Consider the following 21,307-nt stretch of genomic DNA (forward strand, 5'->3'; position numbering starts at 1 on the left):
CTAACTTATCGCCGGGGCGAACTTTGGATACCCACCACCTCGGGTATATATGTAAACCACTTTTTGTCATAATCAGGTGAAAAATGCATAATGTATGCCCCCATAGCAGCTATAATGAAATATGGTAGAATTTGGACCAAATTTGGCACGGGCATTTAGTGGTCTAATAAGTAAAAGTCATTGTTCAATTTTGTAGAACAAAATATTGGTCTTTTTGGTAGATATATCCAAATATAGACCGATCTGAACCATATACAACACGGATGTCGAAAAGCCTAACGTAAGCCACTGTGTCAAATTTCAGCGAAATCGGTTTATAAATGCGCCTTTTAAGGGGCCAAGACTTCAAATCGAGAGATCGCCCTATATCCCAGCTATATCCAAATTTGAACTGATTTGAGCCAAATGGAAGATGGATGTCGAAGGGCCTAACACAACTCACTGCCCCAAATTTAGATAAAATCGGACAATAAATGCGTCTTTTATGGATCCAAGACCTGAAATCGAGAGATCGGTCTAAATAGCAGATATAGCCAAATTTCAGCAAAATTCGATAATAAATGTGACTTTACGGGCCTAAGACCTTATATCGGCGGGTCGGTCTATATGGGGGCTATATCAAGATATAGTTCGATATCGATCGAGAGTACATATATATTATAGGGTCGGAAATGCACATTTTAATGTGTTGTTAATAGAATGACAAAATGAATATACTCCCATCATTCGGTGGTGGGTATAATAATGCATTCCAAAAGCATTATTTAATATCGTGTTCTGTAAAACGAATTATATAATCCTTCCTTCGAACATATAAAAAGTACTTACTTCTTTCCTATAACATCACCCGTGTTAAGAATAACGTATTCTGGAACCAGTATGCTATAGAGGCTATCGATTTCCTTTTCATATACCATTGATTACCTTTTCCCACTGGGTTGTTGCAGTACGAGTATGCATGATTGTTGGGATCTGCTCGATTTCATTCATACTTGCGGCAGCTATACAGGTTGGTGTTGATCGGCAGTCAGTAGAAATTCAACTTGCGTTTAGCGTGGACGTGTTACGTGTTTGTTGCTATTGTGATTTTTGAAAAAAAAAAAATAATATAAAAAATAATAAAAAAAAAGTAAAAATAATCTTATAATATATAAGATCGTTAACCTACGATATCTGATATCTCAAATAAGGTTAGTTCACTGCGTGTGCATCTATCTGTAACTGCGGCTCATAATCTCTAGTTTTACCCAGCAAACCATTGAAGAAATTCATAATTAACAAAATATTTTTTTTTATTAATGACTCGCGAGTTTATATCTATTAAAAAACATACAAAGCTCTTACTGTGAAAACCGTTGATACTTAAGTACGGTGTTAATCCCTACAAGTTTTTTTTTATATATGCAAATGCAAATTTTTGCCCATGTACATTCCACTAAGGAACAGGGGCAAACTTCGCACATATCAATGAGTGCAGTCCGATTTAAGTTTTAAGCTTAATGATAAGTTTTAAGCTTATGTTACTACTGAATTCTATTGGTTTCAGATCTACATCACAATATTATATAAATGAAAATCTGTCCAATATGAATTACAAGTTCCTGCAAGATGCGATTCATCTGAAAAAGAAAGGCCTTGTCAAGTCTGCATACACATTTCGAGGACTTGCTTATATTAAACGCTTTGATAGCAACGAGCCGATATGCATTTTTCATCCGAAAATTATTGATAACTTACGTGCTTTGGAAGAAATACCTCATGCAGAAATTCATAGCTAGACTTATAGTACGCTTGTTTATAATCTTCCTGATTTTGTATGTATTATCGAATTTACAACTTAATATTCCAAAGAGTTTTTTAATTTGTTTTTCTTATAATTTTATTTATCATATTTATATTTTTTGGCTAATACAAACAGGGACATTCTCTTTCAAACGCGATGCTGATGTTACTCTTTACTTTTGTTTGCCTCTCTGTGACACACATGATTAATTTTGATAGATATTCCAAAGACGTAACTCGAAATTTACTGCGCATACTAGCAAAACAAAGAGATGGTTTGAAATTTTGTCACATAAATTCCCAAAGTATAGTAAACAAAGTGGATGAGTTTAAATATATATTTGAGAATGGGGAAATTGATATTATATGTCTTTCGGAGACTTGGCTACACAGTGCTATACCCGATAGCTTGATAAACTTGAAAGGATACACGGTTTTCAGATCGGATCGAGAACGTCGTGGAGGTGGTGTTGCCATCTATGCAAGGAACGCTCTGAAAGCTAAACTGCGGTTGAGATCTAATCCTGAGGATCAGACGGAGTATATTTTCGTTGAACTTTCAAGTAACTCGAGGAAAATTTTGATTGGTTGTTTTTACCGGCCAAACAATACGATAGATTTGGATCAAATACATAACGTCTTAGAGTCCGTGACATTGGGATATAGTGACGTTGTCATAACTGGAGACTTTAATTCCAATATTCTTGTAGACTCGCTTTTAACGGACAATATGTTGACACTGGGTCTCTACCCTACTAATACTACAAACCCTACTCATTTCTCTTCAACTGTTAATACCCTTTTAGATTTATTCTTTGTAAATAATGCCTCCAATATTTTACTTAATGAACAAATATCTGCTCCTTGTTTCTCGAAACACGATCTGATTTATCTAGCTTACAATTTCACCTTGTCGGAGAAAGTGGAGAAGTTTTCGTACCGCGATTTCAGGAACTTGAACTATTCTGCTTTAGATGAGAGGATTCAGGAAGTCGATTGGCATGAAATATATGGACTTATATCTGTTGATGATAAATTGAGCTTTCTTCAAGAAAACATTCTTCGTATCTATGATACAACAGTCCCTATTAAAACGAAAATGAAAAGATCAAACACTAAGCCTTGGTTTAATTCCACTATTAGAAATTTCATTAGAAATAGGGACCTAGCCTACTCTAGGTGGAAACGTTTTAAGACTCCTGAACTTCAGGAAGAATTTCGCACGGCCAGGAATAAGGTTAATAAAGTTATTAATGATGCAAAGTTACGATATTTTTCATCCAAATATTATTCGGCGTTAGACACGAGAAGCAAGTGGAAGGTTATAAATGATATCGGAGTTGGTAAATCCAAGGCGATTTCTACCTACCATGGAGATATCAACGAATTGAATAGATCTTTTGTTAATATTCCGACCTTGGATATAGACACCACTTTCTATCAAGTCACTAATAGGGTAGTGGACAACACACATGTTGACTGCAGTTTTGAGTTTAGATGTGTATCGCACGATGAAGTTATACATAGTCTTATGTCAGTGAAGTCTAATGCCATTGGTCTTGATGGTATTGACCCAAGATTTATTAAAATACTGATTCCTTACCTACTACCTTATTTTACTCATCTCTTTAACTCAATTCTAATCTCCAGTAGATATCCGAGTATCTGGAAACGATCAAAGATAATTCCTATCCCTAAATCCAATGGCGATTTTCGTCCGATTTCGATATTATGCTACCTCTCGAAAGTTTTCGAAAAGATTTTACATAGACAAATGTCTGAATATCTCCAAAGGGAATCGCTGTTATCTGATAGACAAACCGGGTTTCGAGCTCATTATAGTTGCGTTAGTGCATTAGTTGAAGTTTCGGAATCGATAAGGAGTAAAATTGATGATGGTAATGTTAGTTTTCTCGTCCTTCTTGACCATTCAAAGGCTTTCGACTCGGTTGATCATCGTAATCTATATATGAAGCTCAGAAGATTCTTCAAGTTCAGTGATACTTCTATAAAGCTTTTTCAATCGTATCTCAGTAATCGGCAGCAGTCAGTGTACGTAGGAGATGCCATATCAGAGTCAATAATAGTGCCCAAGGGGGTTCCCCAAGGCTCTATAATAGGTCCGCTTCTTTTTTCACTTTACGCAAACGATCTTCCAAGCCAGCTAGTCCACAGTCAGATCATCATGTATGCTGATGACGTTCAGTTGTTTCTTAGCGGTTCTGTTGATGATATTGGTGAATGCGTTACAAAACTCAACCAGGACCTTTCACGTGTTTATAACTGGGCCACAGCAAATGGTTTATTTCTGAATCCTCATAAATCGAAAATTATTGTTTTTCACAAGAGTAAAAGATTTACTCTACGAGACTTGGATGTCACTATAAATCGTCAGAAGATTGATATTGTGTCTAGTGCGAAGAATTTAGGTGTAATTTTTAATAGCTCATTGACTTGGTCTAATCATGTGAATGCTATAGCAGGGCAGACATATGCAAAGCTGCGTACACTGTGGATCACACACTCTTATACACCTATTGAGGTTCGGACTCTATTAGCGAAGATGTTTCTAATTCCTGGTTTGATCTATGGCTGTGAACTGTTTGCGAACTGCGATTCACTAAGCCAACGGAAATTGAATGTAGTTTTTAACAGCATTATTCGGTATGTCTATGGTGTAAGAAGAAATCAACATATTTCCACCATGGCGAATTCCCTTTATGGCTGTAGTTTTGACAATTTACTCAGAATCAGATCTCTACAATTCCTGCATAAGATCATTGTGACACAAACACCCAATTTCCTCTACGACAAATTAGTATTCGCCCGATCTAGAAGGGGTAGAAAACTTGTACCTTTTCGAAGAAGGAGTCTAGTATCTAAATGGCAATTTTATACGAGTACCATACGTCTTTGGAATACCATTCCCCACGAAATCCAAAACATCAGCAACGCGTCAGACTTTAAGAAAAGACTTTTTATTCTTCTTAGTAACTAATTATTCAAAAATTGTTTTTCTCTCCTTTTAAACATTGTTAACTTCTTCCTTAAAGTGAAAACTATTTTAATTTATTATTTTTCTCAATAATTTGTTTTTCCATCATTAATATTCAAAAAATTTTTTTACATTTCTTTTATATTTCCTTAAAATTTTTATATTATTTTTATTATTATTTTTTTCAAAGGATATATGACTGTTCTTATAAGCCTGCACTATAATTATAAGATTTTTTATCTTGTTGTGTAGGTATTCATCAAATAAATAAATAAATAAAATAAAATAAGAGGCCTCTTTTTTATAGCCGAGTCCGAACGGCTTGCCGCATTGCGACATCTCTTTGGAAAGAAGTTTTACATGGCCTAGTACCTCACAAATGTTAGGAGGGAAAACCACCGCTGAAAATTTTTTCTGATGGCGTTCAGCGTCATAGGCGGACATACTAACCTCTGCGCTACGGTGGTATTTTACATATAGAAAACATAAATATAACGTGACATCATAACTAAAAGAATCGAATTAGAACTTGTAATACTGTGAACTCCGTTCTTGCATTGAACAAAAAAATATATTTTCATTAAAAAGGAAAAACTTTAAACTAGCCTTAAAGACCTGAATTGTATGGATCTTCTGTCCTACTTTCTGGCAGAAAATGGCTTAGGGAAATTTAATCGAAAACTAAAATAGTTAGTCATTTAAATGGGCGTATGCCATTAACTACTAAGAATTAATTACAAGATAAACCTTTTAAGTTTTTTCATAAGAAGATGTATGAATACGTTCATATGAGGTACTGTTGACTGTGCTGGCTGAATATTCCACGGGTCATTCTATAGAATCGATTTTAAAAGGGAACATCGTGAACTTTGTACTGAATATTTCACACATCAGAAATGTAATTGAAAATGTTAGAGAATTATCATATAACTGACGCACTACAATAAACATCCTGAATTCCTCAAATAGATTTTTATACATCAGTATATCGCAGGAAACAAAATATAGTCAAGTAAAATCGTATTAACTTCGGCACGACAAGTTCTTACCCAAGATATATTCATTTACAGGTAGTGGAAGTTGCCCAACAGCAAAATATTGAGTGTACTATCTGTCAAAATTACTGATAAGTGCAACTCTGATTTTGAGTATGTTACTATTGGGTTGCCCAAAAAGTAATTGCGGATTTTTCATATAGTCGGCGTTGACAAATTTTTTCACAGCTTGTGACTCTGTAATTGCATTCTTTCTTCTGTCAGTTATCAGCTGTTACTTTTAGCTTGCTTTAGAAAAAAAGTGTAAAAAAAGTATATTTGATTAAAGTTCATTCTAAGTTTTATTAAAAATGCATTTACTTTCTTTTAAAAAAGCCGCAATTACTTTTTGGGCAACCCAATAGTTCGCGCCATTTTTCGTTGTTTGTGTATATAATGGTTCTTAACTATAATACACACACATACAACCAAAACTCGTTACTCAGCTGTTTATTTAATCAAAAAGAAGTCCACATTGATTTTATATATCCATATTTGGGCAGGAAGCAATTCTTTATCTATGTAGGTGCTCAAAAAGTCAAACTAACAGCAAAAACCACGAACTTTTTGCCACTTGATTCGCTGGGCAACTCATTGAAATCCGCTGATTTTGTAAAGGAAATCTGTATATTTCGCAGGTTTGGCGAAGGAATCGAATTACAAAAAGTAAGTGGCAGTAGTTTTTGATTTTTTTTTGTATTAAGGGATCCGTTTATATGGCATCGATTCAAAAATTACTTTGAAAAGAAGTTGGATGTGTACCGTAAACATCATTTAACATTTCCTGATCGGTTCTAATACTAAGATGATCAATGATGAGTTTAGAAGTGAACTCAAAACTTCTGAAAAAATTGCATGACATAAGCCTACCTCTATATCGAAATAGTTTGAAACTTCTCTAATAGTGTCTTGGCGATTCTGTATAATAATGTTAATTGATGTAATCGATCTTGCGGCGCGAGAATCATCATTACAATGCCATTTTTTTCACTGGGTTACTTGGCAGGGGCCAAAGACAAAACAAACGAATGCATTCCTATCTTCGGATAGATGTTGCACGTAGTGATTGTATGCTTGTATTCGTGCCTGCTGAGTGCATGGAGTGTACGTGTTACCAACAACAACAATTGTGTTTATGGTGAGGTTTTCTTCTGTTGACACCATCAACGTTGTGTTGATGTTTTGTGTCGCTGACGTAAAGAAACAACTACAAAAACAAAGTAACCCATCAAGAATACAACAATAGGCCAACAAGTGGGTGCGTCGCCTTCAGAGATGAATACCAACAAAGCCAACAACACAAAACTAGTTTTCCCAAATACGCTCACGAATTTTTTCTCAAGAATTCTCTGAGACGTATATATGTGTGTATGCATGCATGCATGCATAGCAATGTGGCTGATAATTTGGGGCACTCACGTCATTCTCAACTTTGTTTAGAAGATTTTTCTTACAACAACAACAACGAGTGTTAATTGTTTTATTACTTTTCATGCAAACAATGATTGCAATTTCATGCATACATACTTACCCAACGAATAGTGTGAGTGAGTGTGTTTGCATACGAGAATAGGGTAGAGATTCGAAATATGTAAAAATTTGTCATATCACAAGTAACGATTTGAAGCTTTATACGATGCCAGACATCAGTGAGTAAAGTATGTGCTAAGGGAAATCGTGAATGGGCTGACGTTTGTTTCAGCGGCGATAAAATTTGGTTGTTATAAATGCGGTTGTTTTGGTGTAATTTGTCTTATATTTTATTTTCTCAAACTCAACTTGTGGAACACAAATGACAGCAGGATGGCAAGGCGGCCCATTTTCCATTATGACTATCCGTAGAATTGGTTAAAATCACAATTTTACACGTAAATCACAATTCTACACGCCTTTCCGTTTGTAACATATTGAAATATTGGTCTAAGCCCCATTAAGTATATATATATTCTTCATCGCCATGACTTTTTAAATCGATCTAGCCATGTCCGTTTGTACGTCTGTGAAAAGCACGCTAACTTTCGAAGGAGTAAAGATAGGCACTTGTAATTTGGCACAAATACTTCCTATTAGTGTAGTTCGGTTGGGACTGTAAATGGGCCATATCGGTCCATGTTTTGATATAGCTTCCATATAAACCGATCTTGGATCTTGATTTCTTGCAATTCTTATCTGATTTGGCTGACATTTTGGACAATGACTTCTACTATGGTTCCAAACTCCAACACAAGTACGATTCGAATCAATCCATAACCTGACATGGCTCCATAGTGGAGGGTATATAGATTCGGCCCGGCCTAACTTAGCACGTTTTTACTTATTTTATTTGAGAATACCATATGCCAAATTTTTTCATGCAGTCTTGAAAATGACATCGGGTAAGTGGCGACCTCCATTGCGCATAGACTGATTAAGACGATTTTGGAAATGCGTGTCCACTCTTTGCAGCATATCAATCGGTATGTTGGCTATGGCGTCGCAATTATTGTTCTTGAGGTATGCTATGATCCGTGGTCGATCAACATAAACCAGAGATTTTCAAAAACCCCATAAAAAGAAATCACACGGACTCAAATCAGGAGTTGTTGTCAATCAGCATTTCACATACATTTTGACGGGCAACAAAATCGTGTTCAGTTAATGCTAGCACAAGAGTCAATTTATGGGGATGAAATTAAAGGTCTTGATGGAGAATTCGTCTAACAATGGTGTCAGAAATTTCCATAGCAGCTGCGTGTTTCCGAATGGAACGCCGGGGAGAACGCATAACTGAATGTTTCAGTATTTCTATATTTTCCGAAGTTCAGATGGTCCATTTCTGGTTTTAGTGACACTTTCTCGCTCGCGAAATGAGTTAACTCACAACAGGTTCGAATTACGGCCAGGAACGAGCCTGTGAGGGGGAAAGCGAGCGCGGGAGGCAAGTGAACGACAGTTAGAAAATAATCTCTTGATGGCGAAGACCCGCTGCCCTCTAGATCAGAGCATGATGGCAACCGACCTCCCCCTCGCCCAACTTACCACTCTGGGGTTTTTTCAAAAAAGTATGATTCTCTGGCACATAAGGAATTTCAAATGACAAAATAAAGTAAAACTTTTCTAATAAATATTATAAAAAATTAAATAACTTTAATATTTAGTACGAAGTTGCTCCTCCTTCGTCATTTATGACTTTTCTCAATCTTTACGACATACTTAAAGCAAGTTTCTTCAAAGTATTTGTTGGAAGTGCGCTCTATTCACTTTGCATTTTTTCCCAAAATGTTTGAAGATTTGATCTGGATTCCATCGGGATTATGTCATCTAGGATAGCCTAAAGGTGTTCTTTGCTATGATCATCCTCAAGCTTCGCCGTCCTAAGTTTTCTGCCACATAATTTTCAAACTTTTATTTGACTTGCTTATTTATACAAATCAATAATTTTTCTGACCCCAGATTCTGATATTTTATACTTGGAACTCAGAGCTTTCAAGTTCATTCCATATTCGCGACTTTCGCGCTTGTACCAACATATCTTTATGAGTTTCGGTTAAGGGCTTCATTTCGAAAAGTAATGGGGCCCATGCCTATTTTTTATATATTTAAGTAATATTGAACGAAAAAGTTAGGTACTTTGCTACAAATTATTTTTTTTTTAATAACTTACCACAAATTTTTGTTGAAAAAAAATTGGAATGTATTATAAAATTCACGATTTATAAAAAAACGCACTTTATTATGTCGCGAAGACTTTTTTTACACTACAATACTTTAACACCAGAAACTTGAACGAACAAGTTTAAAAATTTCAAATGTTTATGGAAATAATTGAGGCACTCCAACAAATAACGGGATAATAAAAAAATAGTAAATAATACACGTAGATAAAAAATATTGAGGATTATTGAAGAGGGGTTTGTTCGACAGTGTATATGTATGTATATATTTATATTCTTTTTAATTTCAATCTAGATTGTGCATATTAAAAAGGACGCCAAGTTCAATTTATAAGTCCATTATGGATTGCAACTCGACTACAGTTGCGTTGCTAGGAGACAAAACCACGAACTAAAAATGATTATAACGTTGGAATTATGTGTGAACATTCAATATCAGTATTTTCAAAGTTCAGCTACTAAGAAATTTGTAAAAAAGTACGTAAATCAAAACAAAAATTTAAATTTCTGCAACAAATTTAGCCTTTTGCAACGCAACTGAAGTTTTGTTGCCATCCATAACCGACCCATTAATATTGTAACATGATTCAGATTTGAATTTTTAGCAACTTTAAGCAGATCTCAGTTGGTAATACCAACTCTTTCAGAGTTTATTTGGTTTTGTTTCGATTTTATGATATACAATTATATTGAACGCCTTCCATTATGGTGTTGTATTATGAACTGCTGCCTTCGTTATGCTTTAAATCAAACAAAGTATTACTTATGGGAGTTGTTGTTTTCGCACATTTAAATACCTACTTTGGGATAGATATTTCCTTATCGCGTAAATATCACCAAATAAATTCTTTTACCTGGCAACCATTTGTCTGTTGCTCTTATGATTTTTATCATTGGACATACTAGCATTCTTGTATTGTGACTTTCCGAGTTTACCATCTACACTCGACCGAGCTGCTCAATATACTGACTGATCTTTGCCCAGTAAAAGTAAAGGAAAATTTTGTGTCTGAGAATATGTTTATAGCAGTTGTGAGCACACAATTGCAATATGAGCAAGACCATGAATTTGCTTGCGAATATTTTCTTGTGTACGTGCACGATAATGTACAATAGTGTGAGTATTTTTTGCCCGTCACAAGAATATGGACCCAAATACTTACCCTTTCTTTGTAGTAGGAGAGACGCGAGAGAAAAATTATTAGTCCTGTAAACGAATAATCATTTGCGGCTATCGAAACACTCTTTCCATTAAAGAGTTTTTGGTTTTACAAAAAGAAGATCGTTGTACCGTAGGCGAAGCAGCTAAAGGGTTTGCTACGTGTATGATATGTTGAAGCGATCGTTACAATAAAAGAAAAACTTCGTAATACAAGTACTTCGTTTATCCTAAAAATGTCCCAAACCTTGTTTTGTCGTGTGTAAAGAAAAGTATAAATATACATTTGGACGAAAGGAAACTTCAAGGGACGTAATGATACACCTATAGAAAAAACCAAGCACGGCGTTGACCAATTGACCACAAAGGTATATAAGAGTGAATCAACACACAAATGTTAGCCTACCAACCACTGGCGTCCACTGGCGTTTACATTGTGATTTTTTATAGCAGGGCACATCTGAGAATCGAACCATTTAATGGTTGTGTGTTTACTAATGCCTTACCACAATGCACCGCAGTCGCCTGTGTACAAACAATGCTTTAAGAGTAATTTGGGCTTATGGTTGGTATACGAGTACATATACATTTTGAAGGAATAATGTTCGCACCGGTTGATGCATGAAACAAAAACGCACTTTGACAAAATCATCCCCGCACATTGACTCTATTTTCAACAACTCCTGCGTATAATAATCACACCATTGGCGCGAAAATTTGCAACGTCTTTTTTTATCGGTGTAAGCGACAATATTTTTTTTTGAATGAAAATGTTTTTTATTGACAGACAAAAATGTGTGGACTGGAAAAATATGTGTTTGAGTTCGCCAGTAATAGCCGGGTATGATTTTCCAGCCAACTATAACACAATCAAACTATTTCGCTTGAACTTCATCTCGAATAATTTTGTTTTTAACTAAACCCAGAAACAATGTTTTGGTGGCTTGTAAACAATATAATGAGTTATCAATAAAACACAAATTTGAGTTTGTGTTTGGTAACCCTTCGTGTCAGCTACTCTGTTAGATACAAGTTAGGTTAGGTCCATGTCACTATGGGTATACACCTAAGCCAGTAATAGGCTTGTTGTGGGCTCTAAATACCAAAAAAGTAGACTCGAAAAACAAAAACCAAATTAGGAATTCCGTGCTACTTATAAAATCCAAGCCTCTAAGTTGGTTTATGTCTGGTATTGTGTCGCCAACTAAGTGCCGGTATCTGTTCCACGCGAAAGCCGGGCAATGACGTAGGAAATGCTTCAATGTCTCATCATCTCCCCGCATGCCCTACACATGCTATCACTTGCAGCATCGATTTTACATAAGTGAGCTCCTTATGATAACGAAAGCTATACGATTTGGATCTCCTCATAGGATTTTCGCCGCCCTACCGACCGTTTCGATGTTGGTGCAAGTTAGCTTCCTTTATATTCGGAATAGCTGGGCCGGTGCCCTTCTGTACACCCTTAAATATTTATATATATTTGTTCTTTAACAATTTTGTATAAGCTTCACTAGTGTAATTAAAAAAATACATCTTCTTATTTGAAATCCCTTTTGGTATTGAGGGTCTATGATCGAGAATGCGATAAAGTCAACCTACAAACGATTTGAAGTGATACCAAACTCAGACATGGTTTCAAATGATTTCAGCAAGCCAATTTAAACACCGCTGAAGCTCCCCATGTTTGCTTCATACTTAAAATATATATTTCTTGCCGTAACGAAATCTACGATCACAGCAATCCTAAGTAATGACTAATTCTTCTTGTTCTAGGCAATTTTTTTCTGTTTCGTATTTTCAAAATTAATTATCTCTAGTTAACACAACAAAGATGTCGTCATATTTGATGTATTTGTTTGTTTTTATTTCAATGGAGTGTCAGCTTGCATTTTTATAAGATTACACTTAGAGAAAAAAACTAATGCCCGATATCTTATCAATAAAATATGACTACAAACAAACATTTGCACAATGTTTGTAAGAGATAATAAATGTTTTTTTAAACCAACATTGAGTCAAAGTCAAAAGTCTCTACCACGGCTGGATGACACATACATACATCTAAACACCATACCGACAAATTAGTTGGCATTTGCCGGCTAAATTTGGTCATGGAAACGAGCTTTCGAAAGTGCTGCTATTTTTGTCAGGTCTGCCATAAATTTTCTATGACAAATCATTGAAATGTTTCATTATTTTATTTTTGGGTTCAATGCAATGGCCAGCATTTGAATGTGAAAAAATTGGACGCAACTTCCAACTAAGCATGCACCAATAACAAACAGATACTACAATAATTACACACCGAAAGAGGAAATGCATTGCATTTTTTATTTTGCTTTAATGTTAGGGGAGTAGAAGACGTGCTCACAATTATAATACAGCATTTAACGCAATGAGGAATTGTTTTGGTGGGAGAGACTAGCTCGAAACCTTATTTTTTTTATAGCCACAACCGAAGAACGGGGGTATATTCATTTTCTTCTTCCTTTTGCAACACATCGAAATATCCATTTCCGACCGTATAAAATGTATATATTCTTGATTCTTGGGATATTTCTCTCATATGAATGAGATAAGTATACCCTGTTCCTTAAGATCGTCAGCGGGCCCGAACCAGTCCCGCTCCGCTGCGCCTTCTTTGACTCTCTAATATCTTTTTAGGATGGGGACACTTCGCCCTGAATGCGGATATTGAATTCGTGCCATTGTAGCCTATGACGCTGAACGCGTTCGAATCCTGGCGAGCACATCGATCAAAGCGGTGTTTATCCCCTCTTAATGTTGGCGACATTTGCGAGGTACAATGCCATGCATGGTCATTTAAAAAATGCGGGACGCCGTTCGGACTCCGCTTTAAAAAAAGGTACCTTATCATTGAGTTTAAATTTGAATCGGTAAGCCTTAATGGGTCTAATGGCGTTTTGAGGGGTGGCGTGAACCCCTATACTTCGATCTGATTTTGTATGCCGGATTTTAAATATACTCCCAAATACCTTTCATTTGAGCCCCATATTGAAATGAACGTCTCTTTGGGGCAGTTTTGGGGTTGGGGCGGCCCTATGGGTACTTCGACTCAAATTTTAATATCACATTCGTATTCTACTCTCCAATACCTTTCATTTGATACCTATATTGTCCCGATCGATCCACTTTTGATTTTGAGTTGTGTTTTTGGGGTAATGGCCCCTTCCGCTATCAATAAATTATAAAGCCTATTAGTACTTCCTGACCATATTCGTAATCTACTCCCGAATGACTTTCATTTGAGCCCCATGTTGTCCAGATCGTCAAATAAACTTATTTTAAGGGGTTTTGAGGCTGGGTCGGCCCCCAGGTACTTGGACCCTACTTTTATTATGAAATTCTTACTCTTCTCCCAAATACCTTTCATTTGAGTCCCATATTGTCCCGATCGGTCCACTTTTATTTTTGGGTACTACTTTTGGAGTAAGGGGGAGGGTCCGCCCCCTCCCGATATCAAAAAATTATGTAGCCTATGTTTCCTTCCAGACCAACTTACATAATCTGTGAAAATTTCAAGGTCATCGGTTCACCCGTTTTTGAGTCTATACGGAACAAATTGAATTTTATATATAAGAATAGCACCCATATATACCGATCTGCCGATTTAAGGTCTTAGGTCCATTAAAGCCACATCTATTATCTGATTTTGGTGAAATTTGGGACAGTAGGTTATGTTAGGCCCCTCAACATCCTTGTTTAATTTGGCCCAAATCGGTCCAGATTTGGAAATAGCTGCTATATAGACCGATCCCTCGATTTAAAGTCTTGGGCCGATCCTGGGCCGACGCACATATTGTCCCATTTCGCAGAAATTTGGTATAGTAAGTTGTGTTAGGCTCTTCGACATCGCTGTTTAATACGGCTCAGATCGGTTCGGATTTGGATATAGCTGCCATATATACCAATCTTCCGATTTAAGGTTTTAGGCCCAAAAAGGACCGACATTCGTATTGAGAATGTTTAAGATTGGTCTATATTTGGATATAGCTGCCATATAGACCGATCTCTCAATTTAGCGTCTTTCGATTTCGCTGAAATTTAGTATAACGAGTTAAGTAAGTCTCCTCGACATGCCTGTTCAATACGGCCCAGGTTTGGAAGTAGCTGCTATATATACTGATCTCCTAATTTAAGGCTTTAGGCCCATAAAAGGTGAATTTATTAACCGAGTTTAGCACAACGAGTTCTGAGTTTAGCACAATGAGCCCTTCGATATTCGTTCCGCATATGGTCAACATAGGGTTATATTTGGATATAATTGCCAGATATACCGATCTCCCGATTTAAGTTCTTGGGTCAATAAAAGCCAACGTAGATCAGAGGTTAGCATGTCCGCCTATGACGCTTAACGCCTTGGTTCGAATCCTGGCGCGACAATCAGAAAAAAATTTTAAGCGGTGAAATTGGCTATAAAAAGGAGCTTAAACTGGAATCGGTTTGCACTCATTGATATGTGAGAAGTTTGCCCTTGTTTATGGGCAAAGTTTACAATTTGCTATAAAAGCACGTGTATTACTCTAAATTTGCTGAAAATTGGGCTTTGTCAATATAGTTCAGATCGGCCTATATGTGGATATAGCTGTCATATACATATACCGATCTCCCGATTAAAGTTCTTAGGCCCATAAAACCATTATTTTTTAACTGATAAATTTGGTACAATGAGTTGTCTTAGACCCTTATATAGCCTAAATATGGTGGAGATCGGACCTTATTAGATACAGCTGCTATGAGTTCATAAGTTAATATATATATCAGAGAAGGTGGATATCCAAAGTTCGGCCGGTGTAACTTTGCCTTTTACTTGTTACTTGCCTTTTTACTTCTTACTCCGTATTTTATTCATATTTTGCTTGAAAGACGTCGTAAATCGCAGCCACAGAAAAAAATGAAGGAACAAAATAATTTTAAGCACAAATGTATTGAACCCGGTAAAACAACTTCGTAGAGCGCCCCGGTAGCGAGTTCGGAATACCAGTACGGGGATCGTAGGTTTCATTCCCACTTAAAGCTTTGGTCTACCGCTATTGTGGTGTCACAATAAACAAAAATTGTTTGAGTCTGGTTGAAATATTCAAGCTGTTGGACGGGCGTATGCACAGATTTGCAACACAAATTTAAAGATTGAAAAATGGAACAAAAGTCTACATTGAGCGCCAAAAATTTAATAAAGTATTGCGTGAAGTAAACAAATTAAAAAAGTTAAATGCAAACAGATACACATACTCATGGGATATGGGAGGCCACCGTAGCGCAGAGGTTAGGAAGTTCTCCTATGACTCTAAATGGCTGGGTTCGGCTCCTGGCGAGAACATCAGAAAAAAAATTCAGTTGTAGTTATCCCCTCCTAATGCCGGCGTCGCAATGCGGCACGCCGTTCGAACTCAGCTATAAAAAGCGGGCCCCTTATCATTGAGCTTAAACTTGAATCGGCACAGCACCCATTGATATGCAAGAAGTTTGCCCCTGGCAAAATGTGCATTTGCAATAAATGTACAATTCGCGCTCTCCCATAATTCTCGGAAATAAAATAGCAATATCTTGGCAACTTTAAAAATAGTATGTATTAGTCATTGCATTATATACTTAGTGAAATATTTATTTTTATCACATATTTTTGTTACTGTAGCCGGAAATCCAAAAAATGTTAAGCGTTATCAGAAATTTGAAGCACTCATGCACTCAGGCTAATAAAAGGTTGTTAACACACTTATCGAAGCACTCGAATAAATAATACATTGTATCAAAGTGAAAGTGTTGAAAATGTTGAAGGATCCATAGGTTGCTCCTGGCCCACATTTGAATATATCAATAGAAATGATGAAAATTAATTTTTCCCATATTTTTAAGCGCTTATAAAACAAAACACCCTTCTGATACCACCAATTATAACGCTATGGCTATGGTTGGCCAGGCTAACACATGACTTTTGTCGTGTTTCTATCGAATACCGAATATTTTGACCATTGTTTAAAGATTTTTGAAGCAAAGTTAAGTATCTATTTAACCACCATTTAAGATGAAAATTCCTTTAATACAATTTGGAAAAGTTTTGCTCTTAATGTATGTTGAAGTTGAAAAATTTCGTTGCAAAAATAACAAAATATGAATTTTGAAATTACAATTTGCACAGAAATGTGCCAAGTGAAAATAGCCTTTTTTGAAATTTTGACATCACTCTCGTTCCTCATCGAAAAGTAATTGCAATAGTTATCGCATTATCGGCATTTGATGGTACTGAGAAAGACACTTGAGTTACCCTCCAAAATACCATATTTGTTGTTAACTTGCGGTGGAGCTATCTGATTTATGCAATTCTACCTAACCTCAATATATAGTGTAGAGCTTTGACAAACGATATTTATCAAATTTGACATCTTTCATTTCTCCAGAGTTTCATAGTTATTGAAATCAAAATCGCCATAGGATGCATATTTTTTTTCATGAATGTTTCTCTAAAAGATATGGTAATTTTTAAGCTTCATGCCCTAGATGGGTATATTAACTTTGTAAATCCGAGTCTTTCTGTCCTACCTTTAGTTGGATTTATGGCACAACATTAAAACTGAAGACATTCAGCTACCATTCGGCACAGATTAGTCAGTTCACATGAACAATATGTTAACTGTTCTGCAAAGACATACAATAAATAAAATTCCGGGTTTTTCGTGTCAGATGTCATTGGTAAAAATTGGTCCCATCTTACAGTTATATTTTATTTTATTTGTATGTAGATGCCGTTAGTCAAAATTTGCTCAATCTTTTTTAAACGATTCGCTATAAATTGCGTATTTAGAGTGCAATTTTGAAGCACTGAATACAACGCTATCGATGTGTTCAAAGTTATCAACAATCGGCTTTTCCAAATGCACAATCTTTATATATTGTATGTCTTGGTGATCTGTGTCAAATGTTTCTTTTAATACATCTAGAATAAACCTAACATTTGGATATAACTCCTCACGAGTTAACCACATGAGGCTATCTCGTGCTAACTTAAGTAAAATTCATCAATTAATGTATTAATTTTGGAAAATCAAATTATTGAACCATCTGATCAAAATTCGTAATTCACAACGATCATCAAAGCGGTTTTGGTCACCGCTTTGGTGGCCTCCACCACCCTCCCTAAATCGCGAGCAGATAGGTCTATAAATAGATATAGCCCCCACATATGTAGACCGATCCTCAGATTTGACTTCTTGAGCCCCTGGATACCTAAACTTTCGTTCGATTTTGCTGAAGTTTGGTATGTGAAGTAAGTTTGCGCTTTTCAACATTAGCACAAAATCCCAGCCAGATAGGTCCATAAATAGATATAGTGTAGGTTTATAGATAGTTTGTTCATATGGCAGCTATAAATAAACAAGGATCAATTTTCACCATTTACAAACCCAACATAGATAAAAATGAGAGAAAGCTTTACTTGTTCGAAGAAGGTCGGGCATAGCAAGATGAACCTAAAATGTCATGACGATCAATGACCAGTGTTTCAAGGATGGAAGGTATGAAAAAGTGAAGATGAAAAGAAAATATTAACAAAGCTTGAAATCAAAAGTAAAATGGCCAAGATCGAAGGGCGTGGTACTGTGTGTGCCTTGCGTCACACCTTTGGGGGAAATTTTTATATGGCTGCCATACCATTTTTTCAAATGGTATAGTTCCCTACAAATGTCGCCAACATTAGGCGGAGATAACCAGCGGGTTTTCAAACCGTATAATGAAGTATTGGAAACAAGATAGAGGTTAATAATAAGATCTGGTTGTTAATATGATAATAGATGCAGTTTTATGGAAAAGTATTTCTGGTAACATTTAATGCCCTTAAAAATTCAGTTTTTCCATATCTCCGGCGAAAGCATTTCTTTTTATATGCTTATCAAAATAGGCATTTGGGGTTTTAGCTATTCAAAGAACTATCTATAAAATAGTTGTTTAATGAGCTCTTAGTGCTGATGTCATTTATTTATACCAGTTTAAAAAAAGATGTGTGGCTATTGAAGTTAAATACAATTTAAGAGTTTTACTTTTTTTTGAAAGTTTTGAGCGCTTTAAAATCCAAAAAAACGAAACGAAATCAAACAGAAATTTTATCAGTGTTTCTTGTTTGCTCATCTTATCAGTGTTTTTATTTATTTTTTTAATTTGGTTTTATTTTCAGGTTTCTTGTGTTCATCTACATTCGTAAACATCGAATATGGGCAATCCAATCTGGTTTATCTTTTGGCTTTTGGTGTTTGTGTTCATTTCATTCTTCGTGGCCTTCTTCTGTGCGGCTTTCTACATCGTTCTGTTGATCTTTACGACTTGTATCCCTGGTCTGACGGTATGTTCACTTTTTCTCTCCCTCTCTCTGCTTATAAGACGCTTTCTTTCATTCTTCTACTATTGCATTCAGATATGAGTGCACATTTTTTTCAATCAGAAAGCGCATGCGAGGAAACCGACTGGTGAACATTTTTGTCGCATGCTTTAAAATTGTTTTTGCTTTCCTATTTTCAGTCGATAACGGATTTGTTGCTGCAATGCTTACAATTCCCTTACTACTGTGCCAAAGCCATGATGGAATGCAGACAACCCTTCTAAACTGAATCTTCGTGGGACGTGCCAAACATTTTATTTTTTAATCTGTTTTTATTTCTCGTAAATGTGCAATGCATTTGTTCTTATTTTTTTTTTCTTTCTTCATATTAGTATTTATTCGCAAAGGCAAAGTACAAGCATAAATGTTAACAAAAAAAAAACTTTTATAAAATATTTTAATTAATAAATAAAGAAAATCAATGATACAAAAATAACTTATTTCCATTGTTTGAGCGAACAAAATGATGTTGGAGTTTAAACTGATGAATACATACATACAGTAACGAACAAAACCGAGCAAATGTTTCAATATAAAGGGTGATTTTTTTGAGGTTAGGATTTTCATGCATTAGTATTTGACAGATCACGTGGGATTTCAGACATGGTGTCAAAGAGAAAGATGCTCAGTATGCTTTGACATTTCATCATGAATAGACTTACTAACGAGCAACGCTTGCAAATCATTGAATTTTATTACCAAAATCAGTGTTCGGTTCGAAATGTGTTCAAATTTTGACAAATTTTGTTCAGCGATGAGGCTCATTTCTGGTTGAATGGCTACGTAAATAAGCAAAATTGTCGCATTTGGAGTGAAGAGCAACCAGAAGCCGTTCAAGAACTGCCCATGCATCCCGAAAAATGCACTGTTTGGTGTGGTTTGTACGCTGGTGGAATCATTGGACCGTATTTTTTCAAAGATGCTGTTGGACGCAGCGTTACGGTGAATGAACACATTTCGAACCGAACACTGATTTTGGTAATAAAATTCAATGATTTGCAAGCGTTGCTCGTTAGTAAGTCTATTCATGATGAAATGTCAAAGCATACTGAGCATCTTTCTCTTTGACACCATGTCTGAAATCCCACGTGATCTGTCAAATACTAATGCATGAAAATCCTAACCTCAAAAAAATCACCCTTTACATATTTGTTTGGTGAATAAAAAATCAACAATTGAGTAAAACCTATTTTTGTTGTTCTTATGTCATGTTCTTTCATTTAAGACGTTTTGAAAAAAATTTCTGTAAACAAAAAATGAAAAGAAAACACCCCTAAAAATTAAGCAAGTTTCGCCTTTATAACTCAGTTTGTATTTGAATTATTTTACAACAATCAAATCGGGAATTAGTTGTGGCTGCTTTGGTCTCAAGCAGTCATATGGGGGAATCGGTATTTAAGGGGCCTTTATCAGTATATAAACCGATTTGAATCATAATTGGTGGAGACTGGAAGACGACACGTATGCCGTTATTCGGTCCAGGTGAAAATTAAGGCCTCAAATAATTCAAGAAGTCGAATTCGGCGATCGGTTTATATGGAGGCTATATCCAAATCTGAACCATTATGGCCCATTTGCAATCCCCAATGACCTACATCTATAAGAAGTATCTGTACAAAAGTTCAAGCGAATATCTTAATTCCTTCGAACGCTATCATGATTTGGACTGACGGAAGGGCGGACGGTATAAATGTTTTATACCCTCCACCAGAGGATGGGAATATACTAAGTTCGCCATTCCGTTTGTAACACATCCAAATTTTAATAAAGTATATATATTCTTGATAGCTTTGACATTTTAAGTCGATCTAGCCATGTCCTTCCGACTCAAAGCCTGCCTGTCTTTCGATGGAGTAAAGTTATGTGCTTGAAATGTTGGAATTTTAAGTGGGTCCATTTTTTGATATGGCTGTCATATAAACCGATCATGGATCTTGACTTTTTGAGCCTCTAGAGAGCGCAATTACAATCCGATTTTATTAATTGGTTTTATTCGACCTTAATTTTATTCTAAATACCAAACTTCTGTAAAACCAGAAAAAATTAAAGCGTCTAGGAACCGAACAAGGATGATCGAGAGGTCGGTTTATATGGGAGTTATATCAGGTTATAAACCGATTTGGACCGTACTTGGTACAGTTGTTGAAAGATATAACAGAAAACTACATGCAAAATTTCCGACAAACTGGACCAAAAATTGAGTCTTGTAAGGACTCAAGAAGTCAAATCAGGAGATCGGTTTATAAGAGAGCTATATCAGGTTATAGACCAATTTGGACTGTTATTTGCATA

The 21,307-nt window shown here is 35.8% G+C and overlaps 1 protein-coding gene and 1 long non-coding RNA gene across 2 annotated transcripts; one reads left to right on the forward strand and one right to left on the reverse strand.

The window, feature by feature from the left end:
- The first annotated feature begins 1,031 nt into the window (after nucleotides 1-1,031).
- Nucleotides 1,032-19,451, forward strand: LOC106096086 (uncharacterized). The gene is made up of 3 exons (XM_013263645.2): nucleotides 1,032-1,190; nucleotides 18,815-18,979; nucleotides 19,156-19,451. The coding sequence occupies exons 2-3, from the start codon at nucleotides 18,851-18,853 to the stop codon at nucleotides 19,237-19,239; spliced, it is 213 nt and encodes a 70-aa protein (XP_013119099.1). The 5' UTR covers nucleotides 1,032-1,190; nucleotides 18,815-18,850; the 3' UTR covers nucleotides 19,240-19,451.
- LOC106096087 (uncharacterized) lies at nucleotides 9,719-10,774 on the reverse strand. Its single transcript, XR_009397123.1, has 2 exons — nucleotides 10,266-10,774; nucleotides 9,719-10,204 (listed from the first exon to the last, which is right to left on the reverse strand). It is a non-coding gene; the product is annotated as an uncharacterized LOC106096087 (long non-coding RNA).
- Nucleotides 19,452-21,307: the final 1,856 nt, after the last annotated feature.

This window comes from Stomoxys calcitrans, chromosome 2 (genome assembly GCF_963082655.1).
Source record: "Stomoxys calcitrans chromosome 2, idStoCalc2.1, whole genome shotgun sequence".
Taxonomy (NCBI): domain Eukaryota; kingdom Metazoa; phylum Arthropoda; class Insecta; order Diptera; family Muscidae; genus Stomoxys; species Stomoxys calcitrans.